This window comes from Dasypus novemcinctus, chromosome 2 (assembly GCF_030445035.2).
Source record: "Dasypus novemcinctus isolate mDasNov1 chromosome 2, mDasNov1.1.hap2, whole genome shotgun sequence".
Lineage (NCBI taxonomy): Eukaryota > Metazoa > Chordata > Mammalia > Cingulata > Dasypodidae > Dasypus > Dasypus novemcinctus.
The window spans coordinates 117,866,752-117,889,388 of NC_080674.1; the positions used below are offsets into that span (position 1 = coordinate 117,866,752).

The 22,637-nt window shown below is 36.1% G+C and overlaps 1 protein-coding gene across 38 annotated transcripts in view; it reads left to right on the forward strand.

Annotated features, from left to right (window-relative positions):
* APC (APC regulator of WNT signaling pathway) overlaps positions 1-22,637 on the forward strand; it is a 157,105-nt gene that overhangs the window by 32,514 nt on the left and 101,954 nt on the right. For 3 of the 38 annotated variants that reach the window (XM_058277076.2, XM_058277088.2, XM_058277091.2), the window contains exon 1: positions 20,504-20,600. The exons of 13 other annotated variants lie outside the window; for them this stretch is intronic. Coding sequence is in view for 3 of the 25 variants with exons in the window: in XM_058277070.2 (XP_058133053.1) it covers positions 19,893-20,039 (147 nt within the window). In the remaining 22 variants the exon portion in view is untranslated. Of the gene's footprint in view, positions 1-19,439; positions 20,601-22,637 lie in introns of those variants that run through there. 22 more of the 38 variants (XM_058277084.2, XM_058277098.2, XM_058277066.2 and 19 more) reach the window with 20 other exon arrangements.

Sequence of the window (22,637 nt, forward strand, 5' to 3'; positions counted from 1 at the left end):
AGTGAATCCTAGAGGAGAAAAACGAGAAGAGAAGACAAAAAGAGAAATAGATATAGAAGATCACACAGCAAATGGACAAAGACAGCAGGGCAGGGGAGGGGGAAAAAAAGAATCTTTTTAAAAAGCAATGATGAGATACCATTTCACACCTTATAGAATGGCTATTATGAAAAAACATAGAAAACTAGAAGTGCTGGAAAGGATATGGAGAAACAGGAGCACTCTTTCACTATTGGTGGGAATGAAAAATGGTATAGCCTCTGTGGAAGACATTTTAGCAGCGTGTCTAAAAGCTGAATATAGAACTGTGATATGATCCATGAATACTGTTACTTGGAATATATTCAAAAGAACTGGAAGCAAGGATGTGAACTGATACTTGCACACTGATGTTCATAGTAGCATTATTCATAATTGCTTAAACATGGAACCAGCCCAAACGTCCATCAGCCTTTGAGTGGATAAACAAAATCTGGGATATTCACAAAATAAAATACTGTTCAGTTGCAAAAAGAAATGAAATAGGTATATATATGACAGCATGGATGAACCTAGATGATACTATGTTGAGAAGCCAGACACAAAAGGACAAATATTGTATAGTCTCACTAATATAAACTAGATATGACGAGTAAATTTAGGGAGGTAAGCTCTAGAAGTATAGGTTACTAGGAAATAGAATGTGGGTTTGAAATGGGAGCTGATGCTTAATGTATATAGCATTATTAATAAGGTTAAATGAATGGAAGTGAATAGATTGAGAATAGTAACATATTATAATGAGTATAATTCACACTGCTGATTTATAAATGTGATTTTGGCTGAAAGGGGTAGTCTGTAGCTATAAATATCAAATGAAAGGAAACTAGAGAATAAGGATTTTTTAACAAAGTGCTGAGAATATGGTGATACATGGGAAATTTACAACTAATAAAATTTATAGATGATAGTTAATAGTATTATTCTAATATTTTACAGCAATGGCAAGAAGTTTGGTTTTTTTTCATTACAATATCAAGAATAGGGGGGTAAAGAGGGTATGGGATTTTTCCTTTTGGAGTATTGAGAACATTCTAAAATTGAATGAGGTGATGACAGCACAACTCTTTGATGAAAATGAGAGTCACTGAGTGTACACTTTGAATGGATTGTAGAAAGCATGGGACTGTATAACACAGGGAATCCCAAGGTGGATGATAGACTGTGGTTAATAGGACAAATAGAACATTTTCTCTGAAATGATAACAGATACGTAATACTAATAAAGGTGCTAATTTTGGGGTGGTTTGGTGGAAAAATACACCAAATATAAGATATGGGCTATATTTAATAGTATTACTTTGATGATGCTCTTTCATAGTTCATAAGAAATGTTTCAGAACAATACAAAGTCTTGGTGGTGGAGAGATGTTTAGGAACCTGTATGATGATATGCATGTTTGTTTTGTAAATTCACACTTTTTACTATAGATTTACTGTTTATATTTATGTATGAATGATATTTTAAATAAAATTTTATTTTTAAAATGTTGACATCATACAGTGTATCTTTTTTGACCACTATGAAATGAAGATAGACATTAATAACAGAGGGAGAAGTGGAAAATTCACAAATATGTGCAAATTAAACAATGTGTTCTGAAACATCTCATTGGTCAAAGAAGAAATCACAAGGAAAATTAGGAAATATCTTGAGACAAATGAAAATAAAAACAACACATCAAAACTTTTGAGATGCAGCATGGCAGTTCTTAAGGGGAATTTATATTGCAAAATGCTTACATTAAAGAAGAGAGCTCTCAGGTCGGACACCTAATCTCAAAATTGGAAAATCTAGACAAAAGAAGAGCAAACTAAACTCAACAGAAGCAGAATAAGAAAGATATGTAGAAAAATAGAAAATTTTTAAAAATAGAGATTATCAGCTAACCTAACTATTGGGTCTTTGAATAGATCAATAAAATTGAGAAACCTACAGCTATACTAATAAAGAGAAAAAAGCAAATAAAAGTAATTAAAATCAGAAATGAATGGGGCAACATTACTACCAACCCAACAGAAATAAAGGATTGTAAGAGGATACTATGAACAACTTTATGCTAACAAATGAGTTAACCTAGATGAAATGGGCAAATTCTTAGAAATAAGCAATGTACTTACACTGACTCAAAAAGAAATAGGAGATCTCTGCAGACCACTGACTGGTAAAGAGATTGATTCAGTCATCAAAAAGCTCCCAAAGAAAAACCAAGGACTATGTCATTGGAGAATTTTACCAAACATTACAAGAATTAACACTGGTCCTGCTCAAACTCTTCCATAAAAGTAAAGAGGAGAGAACACTACCTAACATTACCTAACTCATTCTTTGAGGCCAACATCACCCTAATAACAAAGCCAGATAAAGATGCTACAAGAAAACTATAGACCAAATCCACCAGCCCATTAAAAGAATTATTGACATGATCAAGTGGGATTTATCCCAGATATGCAAGAATGGTTCACCATAAATATATTAATTGATGTAATACAACACATTAATAGAATGAAGGCAGAGAAACACAATTATCTCAATGGATGCAGAAAAGGCATTTGACAAAACCCAGCACCCTTCTTGGTAAAAACAGTTTAAAAGATAGGAATAGAAGAAAAATTCTTCAACACGATAAAGGACCTATATGAAAATCCACTGCTGACATATTTAATGGAGGAAGACTAAAATCTTTCCATTAACAATCAGTAACAAGACAAAGATGCCCACTCTCACCACTGTTACTCAAAGTTGTGATGGAAGCTCTTGCCAGAGAAATTAGGCAAGAAGAAAAAAATGAAAGTTTTTCAAATTGGAAAGGAAGACATAAAACTTTCCCTATTTGCAGATGACTTGATCCCATATAGATAAAATTCTGAAAGAATCCACAACAAAGCTAATAGGGCTAATAATTAAATTCATCAGAGTGGTGGGGTACAAGATTAGCATGCAAATATCAGTATTTCTATACACTAGTAATCAACAATCTGAAGAGTAAACTTTTAAAATTACATTTAATTTAAAGAACCAAATCTCTAGGAATAAATTTAACAAAGGATGTAAATAATTTTACAGAAAACTACAAAATATTGCTAAAAGAAATGAAAAAAATACCTAAATAAATGGAAGGACATTCCATAGACATGAATGGGAAGACTAAATATTGTTAAGATATCAATTCTACCCAAAGCAATTTATAGATTCAATGCATTCATAATCAAATTTCAACAGCCTTTGTTGCAGAAATGGAAAAGCCAATCATCAAATTTATATGGAAGGATATAAGATAGCCAAAGCCATCTTAAAAAGAGAAAAATGAAGTTGGAGGATTCACACTTCTCAGTTTTAAAACTTACCACAAAGTCACAGTAATCAAAAGAGCATGGTACTGGATCAAGGGCAGACATATAATGCAATGGAATTGAATTGAGAGTTCAGAAATAAACCCTTCAGATCTATGGCCAGTTGTGTTGTGACCAGGGTACCAAGTCCATATAATTGAAAAAGAATAGGGAAGCAGACGTGGCTCATTGATAGAGCATCTGTCTACCATATGGAGGGTCCAGGGTTAGATCCCTTCCTGACCCATGTGGTAAGATGGCCCATGCGCAGTGCTGCCATACACAGGAGTGCCCTGCCATGCAGGGGTGTCCCCTCATAGGGGAGCCCCATGCGCAAGGAGTGCGCCCTGCAAGGAGAGCTGCCCTGTGTGAGAAAAGCGCAGCCTGCCCAGGAGTGGCACCGCACATATGGAGAGCTGACACAGCAAGATGACGCAACAAAAAAGAGACGCAGTTTCCCAGTGCTGCCAGATAATGCAAGTGGACGCAGAAGAACATACAGTGAATGGACACAGAGAGCAGACAACGGGGGGAGGGAGAGAGAAATAAATAAAAAATAAATCTTAGAAAAAAAAAAAAAAGAATAGTCTTTTCAACTAATGGTGCTGGTAAATCTCTAGATATCCATGTGCAAAAGAATGAAAGTGGACCCCAAATACAAAAATTAACTCAAAATGGATTAAGGACCTAAATATAATAACCAAAACTATAATCTCTTTTAAGAAAACATGGGGAAGCATCAGGATCTTGTGTTAGGCAGTGGTTTCTTAGATTTTATACCTAAAGCACAAGCAACAAAAGAAAAAGTAGATATATAGTACCCCATCAAAATTTTAAAAAACTCTTGTGCATCAAAGGACTTCATCATGAGAGTAAAAAGACAAACTGCGGAATGGGTGAAAATACTTGGAAACAATATATCTGGTAAGGTTTTAATAATCAGAATATATAAAGAATCCCTACAATTCAACAACAAAAATACAAAACTCAATTACAAAATGAGCCAAAGACTTTAAAACACATTTCTTCAAAGAAGATATACAAATGACCAATAAGCACATGAAAAGCTGATCAGTATCATTAGCCATTAGGGAATTTCAAGTCAAAACCACAATGTGATACTGTCTCAAACTCACTAGAATGACTGCTTTTTAAAAATAGGAAGATAGCGAGTGTTGGAAGGGAGATGGAGAAAAAGAAACAGTTTTTCATTGTTGATGGGAATGTAAAATAGTACAGCTGCCGTAGAAGACCGTTCTTCAGAAAAGTAAGTATAAAATTACCATCTAATCTAGCAATTCCACTTCTATAGACATACTAAAAAGAATTGAAAGCAGGGTCACAAATTGGTATTTGCATAGTGATGTTCATAGTGGCATTGCCAACATATGGGAACAATCCAGGTGTCCATCAGTAGATGAATGGATAGGCGGCAGACTTGGCCCAGTGGTTAGGGTGTCCGTCTACCACATGGGAGGTCTGCGGTTCAAATCCCGGGCCTCCTTGACCCATGTGGAGCTGGCCCATGCACAGTGCTGATGAGTGCAAGGAGTGCCCTGCCATGCAGAGGTGTCCCCACGTAGGGGAGCCCCACGCGCAAGGAGTGCACCCCGTAAGGAGAGCCGCCCAGTGCCAAAGAAAGTGCAGCCTGCCTAAGAATGGTGCCACCCACATGGAGAGCTGACACAACAAGATTACACAACAAAAAGAAACACAGATTCCTGTGCTGCTGACAACAGAAGCAGACAAAGAAGACACAGCCAATAGACACAGAGAACAGACAACTGGGTGTGGGGGGGAAGGGGAGAGAAATAAAATAAATAAATAAATCTTTAAACAAAATAGATGAATGGATAAAGAAAATAGTATATATATCCAGTGTAATATTCATCCATAAAAAGGAGCAAAGTTCTGATACAAGCAATAACATGGGTGAACATCATGTTGAGTAAAATAAAGCAGATTCAAAGAGATAAATATTTTATGATCTTACTGGCATGAAATAATTATAATACCCACATTCATAGAGTTTGAATCTAGAATACAGGTTGCCAGAGGCAGGGATGGAGGATTGGCAAGATTAACTTAGTTGTTACAGAATTTCTGTTTGGGTTGATGGAAGAGTATTGGTCATGGATTGTGGTAATTGTAGCACAACACTGAGAAGATAATTAATGCCACTGAATAATATATATGTGGTTACAAGTGGAAATTTTAGGTTGTGTATATGTTACTAGAATAAAAGTTGTTTTTAATTTTTAGGGGGTACTGGGGATTGAACCCAGGATCTCGTGCGTGGGAAGCAGGTGCTCAACCACTGAGCTACAACCACTCCCCTAGAATAAAAGTTTTTTAAGAAATCTATAGTACTCTACATCACAAGCAGTAAACTGTACTGTCAACTATGGCCATAGTTAGTAGTATAATTACAATCATGTTTTTTCATCACATGTAGCAAAGGTACCACACTATATGGGGGCTCAATTTTCTGTATCATATTCTGTAAACCTACAACTTCCCTAATAAGAAAAAAATATGTATATTAATAGATTTCTAAAAAGACACAAGTAGTTGGGATTCATTGCACAAATGGGGGAGTTGGCTTTTGATAGACACAGGTATGGTTTTTCTGTTTTAATATGGAATTGTGTGTGTAGGTTTGGTAGGAGAAATATGAGAGAATTTCTAAGAGCTTTTTTTTTTTTTTTTAAAGATTTATTTATTTAATTCCTTCCCCCCCCCCCCCCCCCCCCCCCCCCCCCGTTTGTCTGTTCTTGGTGTCTGTTTGCTGCGTCTTGTTTCTTTGTCCGCTTCTGTTGTCGTCTCAGCGGCACGAGAAGTGTGGGCGGCGCCATTCCTGGGCAGGCTGCCCTTTCTTTTCGCGCTGGGCGGCTTTCCTCACGGGCGCACTCCTTGCGCGTGGGGCTCCCCCACGCGGGGGACACCCTTGCGTGGCAAGGCACTCCTTGCGCGCATCAGCACTGCGCATGGCCAGCTCCACACGGGTCAAGGAGGCCGGGGTTTGAACTGCCCACCTCCCATGTGGTAGACGGACGCCCTAACCACTGGGCCAAAGTCCGTTTCCCTCTAAGAGCTTTTATATTCTCAGTGAAGTAGATCATAAGTGAGAGTGGCATGAGTTCTTTAATAGGTGTGTAACAGATTTGAGGAGAGAAAAAAAGAATGAAGAATTTAATCTGAGAGTGGGAAAGCAGACTCTCTAAGAAGCATAACAGGCCTGCTATGCAATGTAGAATATCTTTTCATGTTTTATGGTCATGAAATTAAAGTGAAACCAGCCAGTTTTATGATTTTCTTTACCCATGCTGCATAATGAGCTGCTGTGGTATAAGCATGCAAAAACATTTTAGGAAAATAGGAGTGAGGGGGTTGAGTTTAAAGGGAGTAGTCATTTCTGGGTCTAAGGAAGAAAGTAAAAATGGAGGTAATGGATAGTGAAAAAGCAATCAGAACATTGGACCAGTGATCTTAATGAGATAAGAGATTGTAGAATTTGGAGTTGTTAGAGTGAACTAGAGGAAAAGATATGGATCAGAGACTGGACTTTTAATTACAATTTTGGTTGCGATTTTGGAGTTTGTGCAGTTTTTTTGATGACAAGACTCTGAGTGTGCTCATGGGAATGAGCTGAAGAGGTTAAGGAACTAAGAAGCTAGGGCGTTAAATGAGTATTGTACATCTGTGTTAAAGGCACTGAAAGTCAAGACTTGAAATGAGTGTTGAAGAGCTGTATCAAAGTTTAGAAGAGTGCTGTGGGCAAAGTCAGGCGCATAGCTGAATAGTTTGTCAAAAGAGCTTGGGTTTAAAAAAAAGACTTTTACCTTCTCCCACCCCTCCAACATCCTGCCATTCCTTATTCTTGGCCCTAAAATATATTGGATGTAAGAGAGAGAAAAAAAGAAATCTCCCCTTGAGAAAGCTGCAAAGAAAGTGGTATTATCAGGTTTCAACTTAGATAAACAGAAAACATATTCGTTGAAGAGATTGAAGTTATAGGGGAATTTGTTGACTTATTAGTATACGAATCTATTGTCTTTTTAATACAGTAGTACTAAAGTGTACTGTCTGATTATGTGAGTTATATAAATTTCTGCGCTATAATATGTTAAATTCTGTCAAACTTGAAGTGGTGAAATTCAGGTTTTCTTTTGTGGGAAGGGAGAATATGAAGAGAGTAATATCTAATAGTTCAAAAATCCAAATGCAGTATTAACTACCGTAACTACCATGGATAGCATTGAATAACACTTTCTAGAGGAAAATATATTCAGTTTTTCAGTTTGGGATATCAGAAACATTCCATCTCTCCTTGTTGCCCTAGGAATAAGAGTTCCCCCCCCTTATCTTACCATTTCTGCCCCTCCTCCTCTCTTTGCTAGGCAATTAAAATGAGACTTCCCTTCTAAGCTATTGGTAGGGTTTTAGTTTTGTGGAGGTCTAGAGGATAATGGTTAGAAATAAGTATAGAATTATGATGAAAAAAAGCAGAGTTTCGGAATGTTAGGACATAAGGAGCTGTCCAGGAAATCGTTTAGTCTTTTAATGGCTCCCTAACCCTAATCCTAAAGCAAGTATAAAATGTTTTTAGAGATTTATTGGTTTTCTATCGGTACTACAGATGGAGAAATAAGTAAGAAATGAGCAAGGGAAATAAATAGGAAATGAGCAGGTTAGTCTGTGCTTGTTCTGTTTTCATTTGTACTTCTTAAGGGTACACTCTCTTAATTCACTCAACAAATGTTACATTTTTACTAGATAACCTGGCACAGTGCTCTTATAGTTTTGAAGATGAAGAAAGAGCTTGTTGTTCAGAAATTTGAAGTCTAATGGGAAGAAATAGATCTGTTTTGTGAACAATTGATTTAGTATTAATTACTGTTGGAGTGTAAAAGAAAAAACCTCGAACTGCTTAGGATAATTTAAGACAGCTTTACAGATTTGAGTCTTGACATATGCTTCATTCATTTGTTTCATAAATATTCGGGTACCCTCCTTCGGCCAGACAGGATACTTAAGCTGTTACGCATCCAATGATGAACATAAAAGGCAAGAGTTTCCTCGAGGAGTTTAGTGAGAAAGACAAGTAAATAGGTAATCTCAACTGTGTGGTAAATGCTTTCATAGTTGGTAAGCTCAGGGACCTCTAGAAGCATATGGGGAGAGTAGTGGCATCTAACTGGCAAGGGAAGTTAGAGAAGGCTTTTAGCAGATGCCGTCTAATCTGAATCCTAAACAATGGGTTGGTATTGCTAAATGAAAACATGGGATAAGAACTTTCCAGTAGTACAAAATAATGAGTACAATTCAAATGAGTGCTTATGAAATATGGAAAATGCTAATCTTAAAGAGTTTTTCTAGATGTTCACAATTATGTATTTTCTTAACAAGTATGGCATAGTGCTGTTTTGTTGTTAATATAAAAGTAGTATAGGCCCACTGTTAAAAACTTTAAAAAAAAAAAAAAGTACCAATCATTTCTATTCCCTAGAGAAAACCACTGTTAAGTTTCTTGAGTGTTTTTAAAAAAATTACTAGCAGCATACTGTTCTCAATATCAAAGTAGTGTTAGACAAAAAAATACATTTCAAAATGGGGTAGAGGTAATCAACCCTTGTAATTTCTAGGCATCATATAGACTGTTCCTGTAAAATGAATGGTTGAAAAATCCACCCAAGTTGTCTTATCACTGCACAGGACACTTTTTTTTTTTAGGAACCTATTGTAAAAGTATACTTACCAAATAGATCCCTTTTCTATGGAAGTACCAAGTGTTTTATTGAGCCGATCTGTTTGCATTAAATAGCAGATCTTCCTTGGGAAAAGATTAGTAAAATGCCTTTATCATAATATATATTATGAAGTACAGACTGATTTTGATCAAAATGCTTATTGATTGGGAAGTGGACTTGGTCCAATGGATAGGGCGTCGGCCTACCACATGGGAGGTCCGCAGTTCAAACCCCGGGCCTCCTTGACCCATGTGGAGCTGGCCCATGAGCGGTCCTGATGCGCGCAAGGAGTGCCGTGCCATGCAGGGGTATCCCCGCGTAGGGGAGCCCCACGTGCAAGGAGTGCGCCCCGTAAGGAGAGCCACCCAGCGCGAAAGAAAGTGCAACCTGCCCAAGAATGGCGCTGCACACACAGAGAGCTTAAACAAGATGACGCAACAAAAAGATACATAGATTCCTGGTGCCTCTGATAAGGATAGAAGTGGTCACAGAAGAACACACAGTGAATGGACACAGAAAGCAGACAACTGGAGGGGGGGAAGGGAGAGAAATTAATTTTTTAAATGCTTATTGATTGCTCATGTCTTTTGAGAAAGGTATCTGAATGTGAGCTGAAATTTCACCCAAATCTTGAGAAATTTTACTTTTTTTTCTCTAAAAGCTATGTGATGCTTCAGATAATTCTACCTGACCCTGGAGAACTTGGCAAAGTTTAAAAAGGCTTAAAATTTTTAGTTTTAGATATATTAATCTGTATTGAAAGAGGGAGTTATATTTCGTAAGTTGCTTTGATTTTCCTTTTTCATTTATTCTTTATGAACTCTTTTGTTAGGTCACTCATTCTTAAAATGAATCTATGTATTAGATATTAGTGGAGGTAGACTAAGTGATCCAGAGATGTTTAATTTGATTGACACCGTCCAGTAATGTTTGGTAGATTTTAAAAAATTTTCCTGAATAATAAGTTTGGACTGTTTCTCCTATATAATAGCAAACATTTATTTTCAGACACCCAGATGTGAAATAATTTTATAGTCTATACTTTGCCTTTTATGTTTAAAATTCAGCTAAAAGCAAGAGGGAGACATCTAAAAAGGAAAAAATTGGTATCATATTAGACAATACCACCTGCAGATGGTAAGAGTATTTTTTAAAAATGTTAATATTTCCTCACATTCAAAGTAAGAATTTTGGGATATTGGAATGGGAATAAAAAGTCTTTTGACCAAAGAGTTTGGTTTTAAATTGAGCAAATGCCATTGTTAGGTCCTATATTTATTCTTTGATGTGCAGCAAACTTTGTTTTCAGCATCAAGTAAAATTACATTTTTCATAATAAATTCTGGTGTATTGTAAGGACTATTTTCTGTGTTATAAAGTGATAAAAGATTCATCAGGTAGTCTGGAGATTTTATAATTTTTAAATGTTAATGTAATCTTTTTTTGTAATCTTTTTTTTTTTCTTGAGGTACTGGGGCCCAGGAATTGAACGCAGGACCTCGTGTGTGGGAAGCTAGGGCTCAGCCACTGAGCCACATCACCCTCCCCAAGTTGGTTTTTTTGTATGTTTGTTTTGCTTGTTTGTTTTTTCAGGAGGCATGGAGAACTGAAACTGGGACCTCCCTTGTGGGAGGCAGGAGCTCAACCACTTGAGCCATGTCCACTCCCTAATGCTATTATAACCTTGCTGTCCTGGGAGAAAGAAAATTTTAAAAAATCACTCTATATGCTCCTTTTTCTTGAATTCATTGTGATAGCACAAACATTTGCTGCTGTTTGGGTGACCTTAAGTCATTGAATTCTTTAGTGTTAAATAAAATGTTATCTTGGGAGCAAATGTAGCTCGAGTGGTTGAGCGCCTGCATCCCACGTATGAGGTCCCAGGTTTGATCCCCAGTACCTCCTAAAAACAAAACAAAGAAATGGAAAACCAACTCTTACTTGGGAGCAGATGTAGCTCAGTGGTTAAGCACCTGCTTCCCATGTACAATGTCCTGGGCTCAATCTCCAGTACCTCCAAAAAAAAAAGTTATCTTTATGGGTACTGTTTATAATTTTGTTTTGTACCTTTGAGAGAAATCTTGTAGGTGTTTTAGATTTTAAGTAAAGATTAAAGTTAAAAACATTAAAGATGTATTTTTTAAAAAACACAGGCAAGCCTGAAAACTTGTTTTAAACATTTAATTTTAAAAGGTAATCAGTATTCTTTTCCCCAGGGGAAAAATAGTTTAAACATTTAATGTCCTAAAACTGGAACTTTGCCATATTAGAGCATTTTAAGAATTTAGAAAAAAACTTTCCTTTATTTATATACAAGTACTTGAATATTTTATTGCTTGGGTAAAATGGTTGCCTAAGGTGATTTTGTTTGGTGTTCATTTTGCTTTATTGACCACTTAGAATTTAAAAGTAGTTGTGTTGTCAGAATTGCCAGTGACACCAAATGAAGTAAATTCCTTACAGAGTATAAAACTTGTGTTTTTTTTCCTACTAGAATATATCCTAGTTGAGAAAATCTTTGTCCATTAAATTTAACTATAAATTAGTAGTAGTGTGCATATGATTTCTGATTATTTCTCTTCCTGCAGAGAAACTAGAAATTAGTCCTGTTCTTTGTGTGTATTTTTTTTTTTCATTTCCTATAGGATGAAGTCTATATTTTTAAACCTAACATGCAAGGCATGAGAGAGAAAGAGAAAGAAAGAAAGAGAGAACAAAGCTTGATAATGGAGTCTTGTAAGCCAAGATAAGGAATTTGAATTTTATTGTAATTTCATTGGCAAACCAGTAAAAAGTTTGAAGCAGGACCGTAGAAAGCTTACACTGATTTTAGAGAGAAAGAGCAGAGGCAGAAAGACTGGTGAGGGACCAGTGTCCTGAAAAGTAGGGTGCTTGCACTCTGGGAATGTTCAAGGCATCTCATTGGGGTTTGAGGAAAAAAACTAGGATTTCTATTTCTTTTTATTGTTTATACTTAATGTATGGGCCGGCTGTAAAACATGAATAGAATTTATAAATTATAAGTCATTTATATCTGTTGGGGCTGCTCAATGTTTTTTTCCATAGGGATGTTCTGTCAAGGTTTGCAGGTCACTTGTTCAGGCAAAAGACTCTGTGTCAGATGTACAGATGGGAGACATGAAAGATTTGGAATATATTTTAGAGGTAAAATCGGTAGGATTTGTGATGTGGAAGCTGGGGAATAGAGAGATGATTCTAGGGTCCTAGATTTGAGATATCTATTAGGTATCCAAGTGAAGATATTAGGTAGGCAGTGGATATGTGCACCTGGAGTTCCCAATTGAGAACTGTTGGGCTATAACTATTTAGAACTATGGGACTGGATATTAATAGCAAAAAGTATTGCAGAACTTTTTGCAATTTTTGTTGAATTCAGAAAAACTTTGTATTAAAGATAAAGCAAGAGAAAAAAATGCACTCACTAAAATGACTCCAGGTTATGAAAATATACAAAGAAATTAAATCCGTTTTCTAAATTGACTCATCAACAGTTCTTGAAGTTGGTTAGAAGCTTTAATTATATCTCTTAATCCAGTCACCAATTAATATCATATGAAAATAAGACAAATATTTGAGAAATATTATCAAAATCAGAAGTGTTTTAGATATAGAAAGGAACTTAGAGGTCATATGTCTCTACTTTTTTATATTAGAAATGAAACTAGGGCCCAAAGAAGTTGATTTACCAGAAATTGGAACTAGAATCTGACTCATGACTCTAGCCAGCCTAGATTATTGTATGATACTATAACATTTTAGGGTTTTATTGGTTTACTAGATAATGAGTATAGATAAGGAGTTTGGATCATAATTTTTTAAAAATGTACAGTATAATTTAAACACTCTTCTTAGTTTCTATTCCTGCAGTAAGAAATTGCCACAAATTTAGCAGCTTAAAACAACACCCATTTATTATCTCACAGTCTCATGGGTCGGATCTGGTATAGTGTGGCTTACCTGGGTTCTAAGTTCCAGGTTTCACAAGACTGACAGCACAGTGACATCTGGACAAGGGTCTTATCTGGAGGCTCTAGGAAAGATTCCTCTTCCAAGCTCATTGAGGTTGTTGGCAGAATTTAGTTCCTTATAATTACAGGACTGAGGTTACCAGTTTCCTTGACACAACAGTGTAATCTTTCTCAGGCTTTATATTTCTGCCTTTCCCTTTTGATTCCAGCTAGAAAAGAGCTCTGCTTTTAAGGGTTCATGCCATTACATTGGGCCCACCCAGGATAATCTCCATAAGATCAGCTAATTAAAAACTTTAATTATATCTGTTAAGTCCCTTTTGCCATGTAGTGCCATGTAATGTAGCATATTCATGAGAGTAATACCAGTGGGGCAAGTAATGGAGGTCAAAATGGTGCCTAATTTCACCTAACTAGGCTTTGTAAAAAAAAAATTTATTGAAGTATATCATTCATAGATGAATATACATAAACAATGTGTATAGTGAAACTTGTGAGATTATAAAATTAACATGCATATCATATCATCATACAAGGCTCCCATACATCATCCCACTACCACCACCACCTTACATTGTTGTGAAACATTTGTTACAAACTATGAAAGAGCATCATCAAAATATTACTAACTGTAGCCCATATCTTTGCATTTGTTGCATTTGCCCCCACCATTCGATTATTAATACTCTGTATTAGTATTATATATTTGTTATCATTCATGAGAGAATATGTCATATTTGTTCTGTTAACTACAGTTCATCTTCCACCACAGGATTCCGTGTTATACAGTCCCGTGCTTTATACAGTCCATTCAAAGTGTACACTCAGTGGCCCTCATTTTCATCAGAGTTGTGCTGTCATCACCCCAGTCAATTTTAGAATGTTTCATTACTCCAAAAGGGAAAATCCCAAAACCCTATATATCCCCCTATTGTTGTCCCCTAGAATTGAAATATCTTCTTGCCATTGCTGCAAAATATTACAGTATTGCTAACTTGTATGCATAAGTTACATCAGTTGTAGTTTCCCCATGTATTCACCATATTCTTAGCCTAAATAGATTTTATTTAACCTGATATGTATTTAACATTTACCACCACACAAGGGCAGTGAAGCAGAACTAGTTCAGAAAGAGTAGTTGCTATTGAGTCATCACAATTTTTCTGATTTTTATTTTGCCATTACTAATGCACCCACTACCGGGCATGACCTTGTATTTGCCATATCCCTATAATACAACCCCTAAACTCTGTTTCTCTTTAGTTATTTAACTAAATTAACATAAAGGTGTCTCCTGCATTTAAATTAAATATTGTCTAGATATCTTCTCAAAGAAATCTGTGATTATTTGCTGATTAAAATTTATGGGTAAGGGAGATTCATTATAGATATCAAATGAACATTTTCAAAGCTGAGTTTTCTCATTTTCACTTATTGTGATTATAAAAGGTGCATTCATTCACTAAAATATTTATTGAGCACCTACTGTACCAGGCACCGCGGTAAGCATCGGTGTGAGAATTGGGAGCTATCATAGGTAAATGTAACTTAGTGTAGGATGCTGGAAAGACCTGCAGGTGAGGCCTTGTGATCAGCATTGGCTTTTGGGAGCCAGACTTGTATAGACTTGACTTCAAGTTTCCTAACTTCTTTGAGCCTTAGGTCACTCATGTGTGTGAATTTTGATATATTTATCTCTACAGAGGTTTTGTTAGTGTTAGACGAGATTATGTGCATATGAAAACACCAAACATAATGTTTGTTACTGGTTTAGAAGTAAGTTTATCATGAAATTTATGAAGCATAATCTTTTTTGAAAAATTCAGAAATAATGTTAGGTTGGGGACACTTTATAAAATTAATAAAAATTAAAATTCCTATAATCCCACACCCAGGGAAAGATGTTTGATATTTTGGTTCTCTCTTTCTGGTTTTCTCTATGAGCATATAATTCATAAAGTAAAAGCCAGATATTCGGTATCATATTAAACATACAATACTTTGTATGATATGAATTATATACTCATAATTATTTATAATCATCTTCTATGGGAAGTGGACATGGCTCAACTGATAGAGTATCCGTCTACCATATGGAGGGTCCAGGGTTCAATCCCCAGGGCCTCCTGACCCGTGTGGTAAGCTGGCCCTTGCACAATGCTGCTGCCGCATGCAAGGAGTACCATGCCACACAGGGGCGTCTCTGTATAGGGGTCCCCCACACGCAAAGAGTGTGCCCCACAAGGAGAGCCACCCTGCATGAAAAAAGCACAGCCCACCCAGGAGTGGCTCTGCACATAAGAGCTGACACAGCAACATGATGCAAAAAAGAGACACAGTTTCCCAGTGCCGCAGGATAATGCAAGCGGACACAGAAGAACACACAGAGAATAGACACAGCAAACAACAGGGGCGAAGGGGAGAGGAATAAATAAAATCAATCTTAAAAAAAAATTCTGTGATATCATTTTAATCATCTTCTAAGTATATCAAAACTTGTAATTAACAAGGCATTGTTGATTATTGAGGTTGTTTTGGTTTTTTGGTAAATAATGCTGAATATCCTTGAATATAAATCTTTGTACCTTTATCCGGTTGTACATAGAATGATTTCTATTAACTGAGCTTGCTTTGGTCAAGGGTATAAACATTTTAAAGACTTGAAACATCATGCACATTTTCATGTATCCTCACTGACCTACAATATTTTAAAGTATCATTGCTTATTTAGTAGGTATTCTTTTGTGTTTGTTTCTTTGATTCCTTAATGTAATAGAACATTTTTCTGTGTATTTATTAGCCATAGGTATTTTTTCCTCATGTTAATTGCCAATACATATATATGTCCAGGAAGCGTTTTGACAAAGTATTTTTCTCCTGTGGGCAGGGACTGAGGCTGCATTGCACTCTAAATTAAAAGGAGGTTGATAACTCCCATTTCAAAATTATCTCCCTGGTGTAGTGCAGGATCTAGAGAGGTGCTTGGGTGTCTCTCATCCCGGGCCGCACAAACCAATGCTTGGACCTCACCTTCAGAGATTCTGACTTAACCAGGGTTTAGAAAGCTCCTCAAGGATTCTACTGTGCACCCAGTGTTGAGAGCCAGTACTCAGAAACTTAGTCGCAAGAGTGCGTCTCAGTATTCATAGGGCTTGTGTGACTTAAAGTGCTCCATTTCTTCTGTGGATAGTTATATTTTTGCAGTAATATTTACTATTTAACATTTGCTCTACTGTTATTCCATGAGAGCATCTGCATTTAAAGTTCTCTTTTGAAAATCTTTTGAAGTCACATGAAAAATCACATTGTAAACCTCCAATATTTTGACTATCCATTTTTTTTGTCACATGCTGAGTAAAAGTGTCTTAAAATGTAAAAGTTGTACAGTACTTATGTTCCCAAGTAGCATCGTCATCATCTGGGTAGTAATTACATTGCGGTATTAGTATTTAGGAAAACGTACCTCAGCAGTGTATTTATGGTACATCTCTTAAGTCCTTATCTGTAGTTTTAATAAGCAAGACATTATTTGATGAGTATATAACATTTATATCATTTCAAAAAATATGGTCATTACTGTCTTTTATGCACATTTTAGCTTGAAATTTCTTTTCTTTAAGATTTAAATATTTCATTTATCCCCCATTCTCTCCATTGTCTGCTCTCTGTGTCCATTCACTGTGTGTTCTTCTTTGTCTGCTTGTATTCTCATTGGACAGCTCTGGGAACCGATCCTGGGACTTTCTGGAGTGGGAGAGAGGATATTACTCTCTTGCATCACCTCAACTCCCTGTTCTGCTGCGTCTTCTCATTTTCTCTCCTCTGTGTCTCTTGTTTCATCATCTTGCTGCACCAGCTCTCCGAGTCAGCCAGCAATCCTGCACGAGGCAGCTTTCCTGCACTGGGCAGCATTCCCACGCAGGGCAGCACTCCTGCATGGGGCGGCATTCCTGCATGGGCTGGCACTCCGCGTGGGCCACCTAGCCATGTGGGTCAGCTTGCCCTCACCAGGAGGCCCTGGACATCAAACCCTGAACCTCCTATATGATAGAAGGGAGCCCAATTGGTTGAGTCACATGCGTTTCCCTAGCTTGAAATTTTGAAGTGTCCTTTTCGTTTTTCTTTGTTGTTGATATTAAACAGTATAATCTTTGCAAACGTATATTGAAGATTATTCTGGAGCATTTATTGTCTTATCAGAAATGTTAGTAAGAAATATTCTTTAGTGTAGAAAGACAGACTTGAGTTTCTATAATAAGTGCTCCTTGTTGCTGGGGTGGGGGTGTGGGGGTATGAATTTTATTTTCATTTCACTTTATTGAAAACTCACCAGTGACTTAAGTTTCATTTCAAAGGTCAGCAATTTTAGAATTTCAGATAGTGCTTGCTCAGGAGTACCTGCTACTCAAGATATTAAGAGAATAACAAGTTATATAGATCTACTGTTGAATCAGAATCTAGGTACTTGAACATATATATGAATCTTAAAATATCCCAAAGCAAAACAAAAAGTATCCTGGATGTTGTTGTTACTTTTTGTAAAAAGCACTTAAGTTAGACCGAGGTATACAGTTTCGTTCTAATAGACCATTTAGGTTAATTGTAAAAATAAGGAATGCATTATGGGTCAAAATCAAACATTCCTCTCATGTTAGATATATTTTGTTACTGTTATATTGGCTTTATTTCCAAAATTGTAGTTTGTAGTATTAGTTTCTTTTATTGGTATTCTTGCAGCTACTGTGCATTCAATGAATGAGTTATGACTTTCATTTAAAAAAAAATATGTTTTTTAGTACAAATGTATATATAAGTAGCATAAATGATAACATTTTTAATAGGAATGCCAAGAACCTTATTCTTCTATATACAAATCCAATAGCATAACTTAATGCTTCATTGATCTCCATTGTGTTCTAATTTGGCTAATATATTTTGATTATATGTTATTAAGTACAGTTTTTAAAATAGCTAAATACATTTTAAAAATAGAATCCAAATCAAACTATTGTAGAATCCCTGAGGAAACGAGTTTGAAAAACTTCCTGAATGATTCAGTTTTTAGTATTACAAAATATAAAGTTTTTAGATTGGCTTGCTTTTGGATTTGAAGCAAAGTGATTAATGAACATGTCAATGGTCATAGCTTTCTTTAAAACTTATTTGAATCACTGACTAAATTCTACAATACATATAGAAAAAATAGGACAAACATTTTAGCTATAAACTGATTTACTAAATTATAGCTTGAATCATAGTCTGAGTCAAGGGTAATAGGCTTATGATTGTTTCTTACAGTTATTTTTAGGAAATTTTTTTGAAGAAGCCATTTTTTTTTTTTTTTTCAGAAATTCCAGGCCTCATGAGAAATCATGTATTCTGAATTTGTCAAGAAAGATTAAAAATGACTATACAAATAAATCCTGTGCAATGAATCATGGGCTTTCAGTAAGAGGATCTTGAAAACCTTTATAAAACTAAGTCATCCTGATAAAAGTGATGTTTAGGATAGAATCAAATTAATTCATCACATATTCCTTTTATTTCAAATATAAAGGGATCTTGTTTTTAAATATCTTGAAACTTTTAACATAGGCTTTCTCATTAAAGTAATAAGTGGTTGGTGTGGAATCAACAAATAGTATTTGCTTTATGTATCAGGCATGACAATACAGATTATAACAAAGAGGAAAAAAATACAGAAGCACAAAGTAAAAGCAGAAATCACCCTATAATTCCACCTTCAAGGACAACCACTATGAACATTTTTGTTGTGTTCCCTTTTGAGAACATGTATGTCTATTAGTTTTGCCAAGATACATAATGTTTAATAAAATAGAATTATGCCTAATATGCTGTTTAGTATCTTGCTTCTTTTTAAACTATTACTTAAAAATTTAAGAAAATGTTATAGCCAGTATACTTCATTTAAAAACATGAAGTTTAGTATCCTTTTAAATTTGAAATAGATAATGTAAACTGATTTGCGCCTATATAAGCCAAAATTATGTCTTCTTTAAATTCTTGGCTAGTTGGATTTTGTCTTTCTAACTCGTAAAATTAATAATTTAAGCTTTACCAGGGTTAGACTTAAATGGAATGTAAAATTGGCATTAAAATATTACATTTAAACCTCAGATTGGTAGTTGCTAAAGGCATTTATGTGCCAGGGACTGACTGCTCTAAATTCTATTTCATATGTATTAACTCCTCTATTCCATACTTCTATTCCCATTTTATGGAGGAGGTAATTAAAGTACTGAGAGGTTAAGTGACTAAGGTCCGCAGCTAGTGAGTGGCAGGAGCAAAAACTGAACCCAGGCCATGTGACTCCAGGATTCTGATCTCATCCACTATGCTCTCTTGCCTTCATAGCTTTTCTGGGAATTGTATTTTTAATTCAAACATAATTTGAGTGATTTACATAACAGGTCAAGGATTTGTAATGTCAAGTTTTTCGTTTTAATACATGTAATAGAATTCTATTTCTCCTATCTGTTAACATGTTATTAGCGAATGAGATGTAATTTATTACTCCAGCCACCTCCAGCATCTCTTGATAGTCTTTCTGCCTTGTGGACCTTCCACTCCCCAGCCTATTTATTCATTTCAGCCACCATCAGCTTACAAGGGTCGGCCAGGGTAGGGGCAGTGAGGGCCCACGAGTGCTGCGTCCTGGGCTATGCTTCCCGAGGGCAAAGTGGAGGGGCGGGGCCGGGTCCGGGCTGCGGAGTGCTGCGGGTCTAGAAGCAGAGCGTGAAGCAGCTGTGTAATCCCCTGGATGCGGACCAGGGCGCTCCCCGTTCTGGTCGCGGACCTGCGGATTGGCTGGGCGCGGGCACACGTGACCGACATGTGGCTGTATTGGCGCAGCTCGCCGGTGTGTCACTGGAGACAGAATGGAGGTGCAGCCTGGTTCGGAAATGGGGTAGGTGCGGGAGCCACTATGGCTAGGCTTGTTGCAAGGGGGAGGTTACACGGTGTTTCCTCACGTAGTCTGAAAGTGGTGGCCTTTCCTTGGCACAGGGTCCACTGCCACATGCCAAGCGAGAAGGCAGGGGCGTTCCCACCCTGCCCGCCACCCCCACCCACCCCCAATCCTACTGCAGTACTGGTGATGGATTTCCTTTGCTTCTGATCCAGGGTTTTTGACAGGAGAGGAAAAAGGGGGGAGGGGTAGGAGTATTAAGAGAAGCCTGTGGTGAAAAGGGGCTGTTTTTGAAGCCTGAAGGGGGTTTTGTTTTTTTAATGCCTGTTAACAGGGTAGAGTGGAATAACAGTATCTAAGGAAACGGGTAGAGGACAACAAAGAATGGAGCATATTCATGCGAGGAGGAAAAGCTCTCGCCCATTGAAAGGCTTCTTTTCCTCCCCGGCCACAAGGACTCATGCAGTGGTCGCCAAAAGGAAGGGATACAAAGCTACTGCTGATGCCTGATGTGAATCTAATGGAAAGAAGGGCTTCTGGTGAGAGAGGAAGAGGAGGCAGGTACTGCAGAGGTTGCGTGGTAATTTTGGTTGATTGGTGAAATTTTAGTCACCAGTAGTGTACCTGTTTTTGCTGAACATCTAAAGGAACTCCCTTAACAAAAAGATAACCAGTGTCTTTGTTAGTTACAAGACGCAGTGGTAGTAGCTTTTGGCGAATGACTGCAGCAGTGCTTTTCTCCCTCTATTAGGCTGAAAAGACAACTGCAGAGCATTAAGAAACCTTGCAGCAATGAGTCCATTTACAAGAAACCCTAGTTTATAATTGCAACCTGAGTAGGTGAAAAAATTGGTCAGTTTTTTAAAGTAGGGAAAGTATCAAGGTATGAATTTTTTGACAGTGAAATGTTAGACAAAGTGTTAGACACTTTGATTCTACAAAAGGGGTGATCAGATTATTTGATTTCATATAAATTCTGTAGGAAATCTCAATAAATTATGTATGAAGTAGTGGATCTTTTCCTTTGTTAGTGTGGCTTTTATGCCATTAATTAGGTCATTCAAGAGTAGATCACTTTATAATGTAAATTACTTTGTGAAAAATTATGTGTAAAATTTTTCACAGGTTTACTATTTAAGATCTTTGTTAGGTATTTTTATATTACTGTTTTTTTATTTTATATTATTTTTATATCAATGTTACAAAATATTTTTATTTTTTATACTATTTTTATATAAATGTTACAAATTAATCTTTAACACAAGATAAACTACAATAACAATAAATCTGCTTTAGTCAGCAGATATGCTCTCCTCTTATTTTTGTTCATTCCTCAGTCTTGACTGCTTCAGGTTGAGAAGCGATGTAGATATTACCGGGCAGAGGAATGGAATTGTTTTGCTTGCAGTTGAAGATACTCCTTGCTTTTGGTATTGGTCTGGTGGCCATCATCATCATTTTGTTAGTTGTCCAGGACAGGCCCGAAGAACTGGAGAGTAGGAGTTGGCTACATATCTGCTGGTTTTAGGACTCAACTGGCATAGGAACAGTCCAAAGGCTTTAAGTCTCAAAAATAAACTTAACAAGTAACTTGAAAGTATATTACTCTTTAACACTTTGGGATATTGTTTGATAAAACTAGAGGCAACTATTTTGAATTAAAGCCCCGTGGCTTTTCTTATAGATGTATTTCTATTTAGTGAATACTTAAATGCTCTTGATATAAAGTGTTTTTCATTGTACTTATTTTCTTATCCTTTTCCTTAAATGTCTAAAAATTTATATCTTCATATTGAGTGTGGTTTCAAATGCCTTATCTTTATGCGTATTTGTGGTATCCTGCCATACCTCTCTACTCCCTGAACAGGGATGGCAGTAGCTTTGTAAAATCCTCTAAGGTCAGTGACAGTTTCTCTTAAAAAGTGTTTATGTAATAGAAAGTGGTGAGGGAACCTATAATTTTGTTCCAGTAATTTTTGCAAGATAATAAAGAATTGGACTTGAATAAATAAAACTAATTTTGTATTAATAAATATTTTAAAAATTATTTTAAAAAATATTTAAAATTATTTAATAGTTCTTAAGATCTCTTATTAAAATCTGATGCAAATTTTAGCTAGAATTAAAGATGTAATATTAAAATGTCAAATGAAGTGTTAACAGTTAATATTATTCGGTTCTTTGAATCCCAATTAGTAAAGTTCTTGAAACTTAATAAAATGCATATCTCATTTTACCATTTGAACAACTCAAAGTAGAGTTATTAATATTTCCATTTTAAAGGTTAGAGTACTCCTAATCAAGTGTATATTGACTTAATCCAGTGTTATACGAGGAGGAAAAGGGCCTAACTCTTCTAACTCCAACCCTCTAATACTGTTTTATATACCTTTTATTGTGTGCTGAAATAATATGGTAAAGCTTTTGCTTTTGGAGGTATAGAAACATACGAAATAGTAAATGACAAATGGTTTGAAAAGCAATATAAATTACTGACGAATCATTCATTAAATGAAAAAGAAATGTTACTTGGTTGTGGGTTTTTAACTGCAATATGAGAATGTTTTATACAATACCTGGTATACAAAAAAGTGAAGA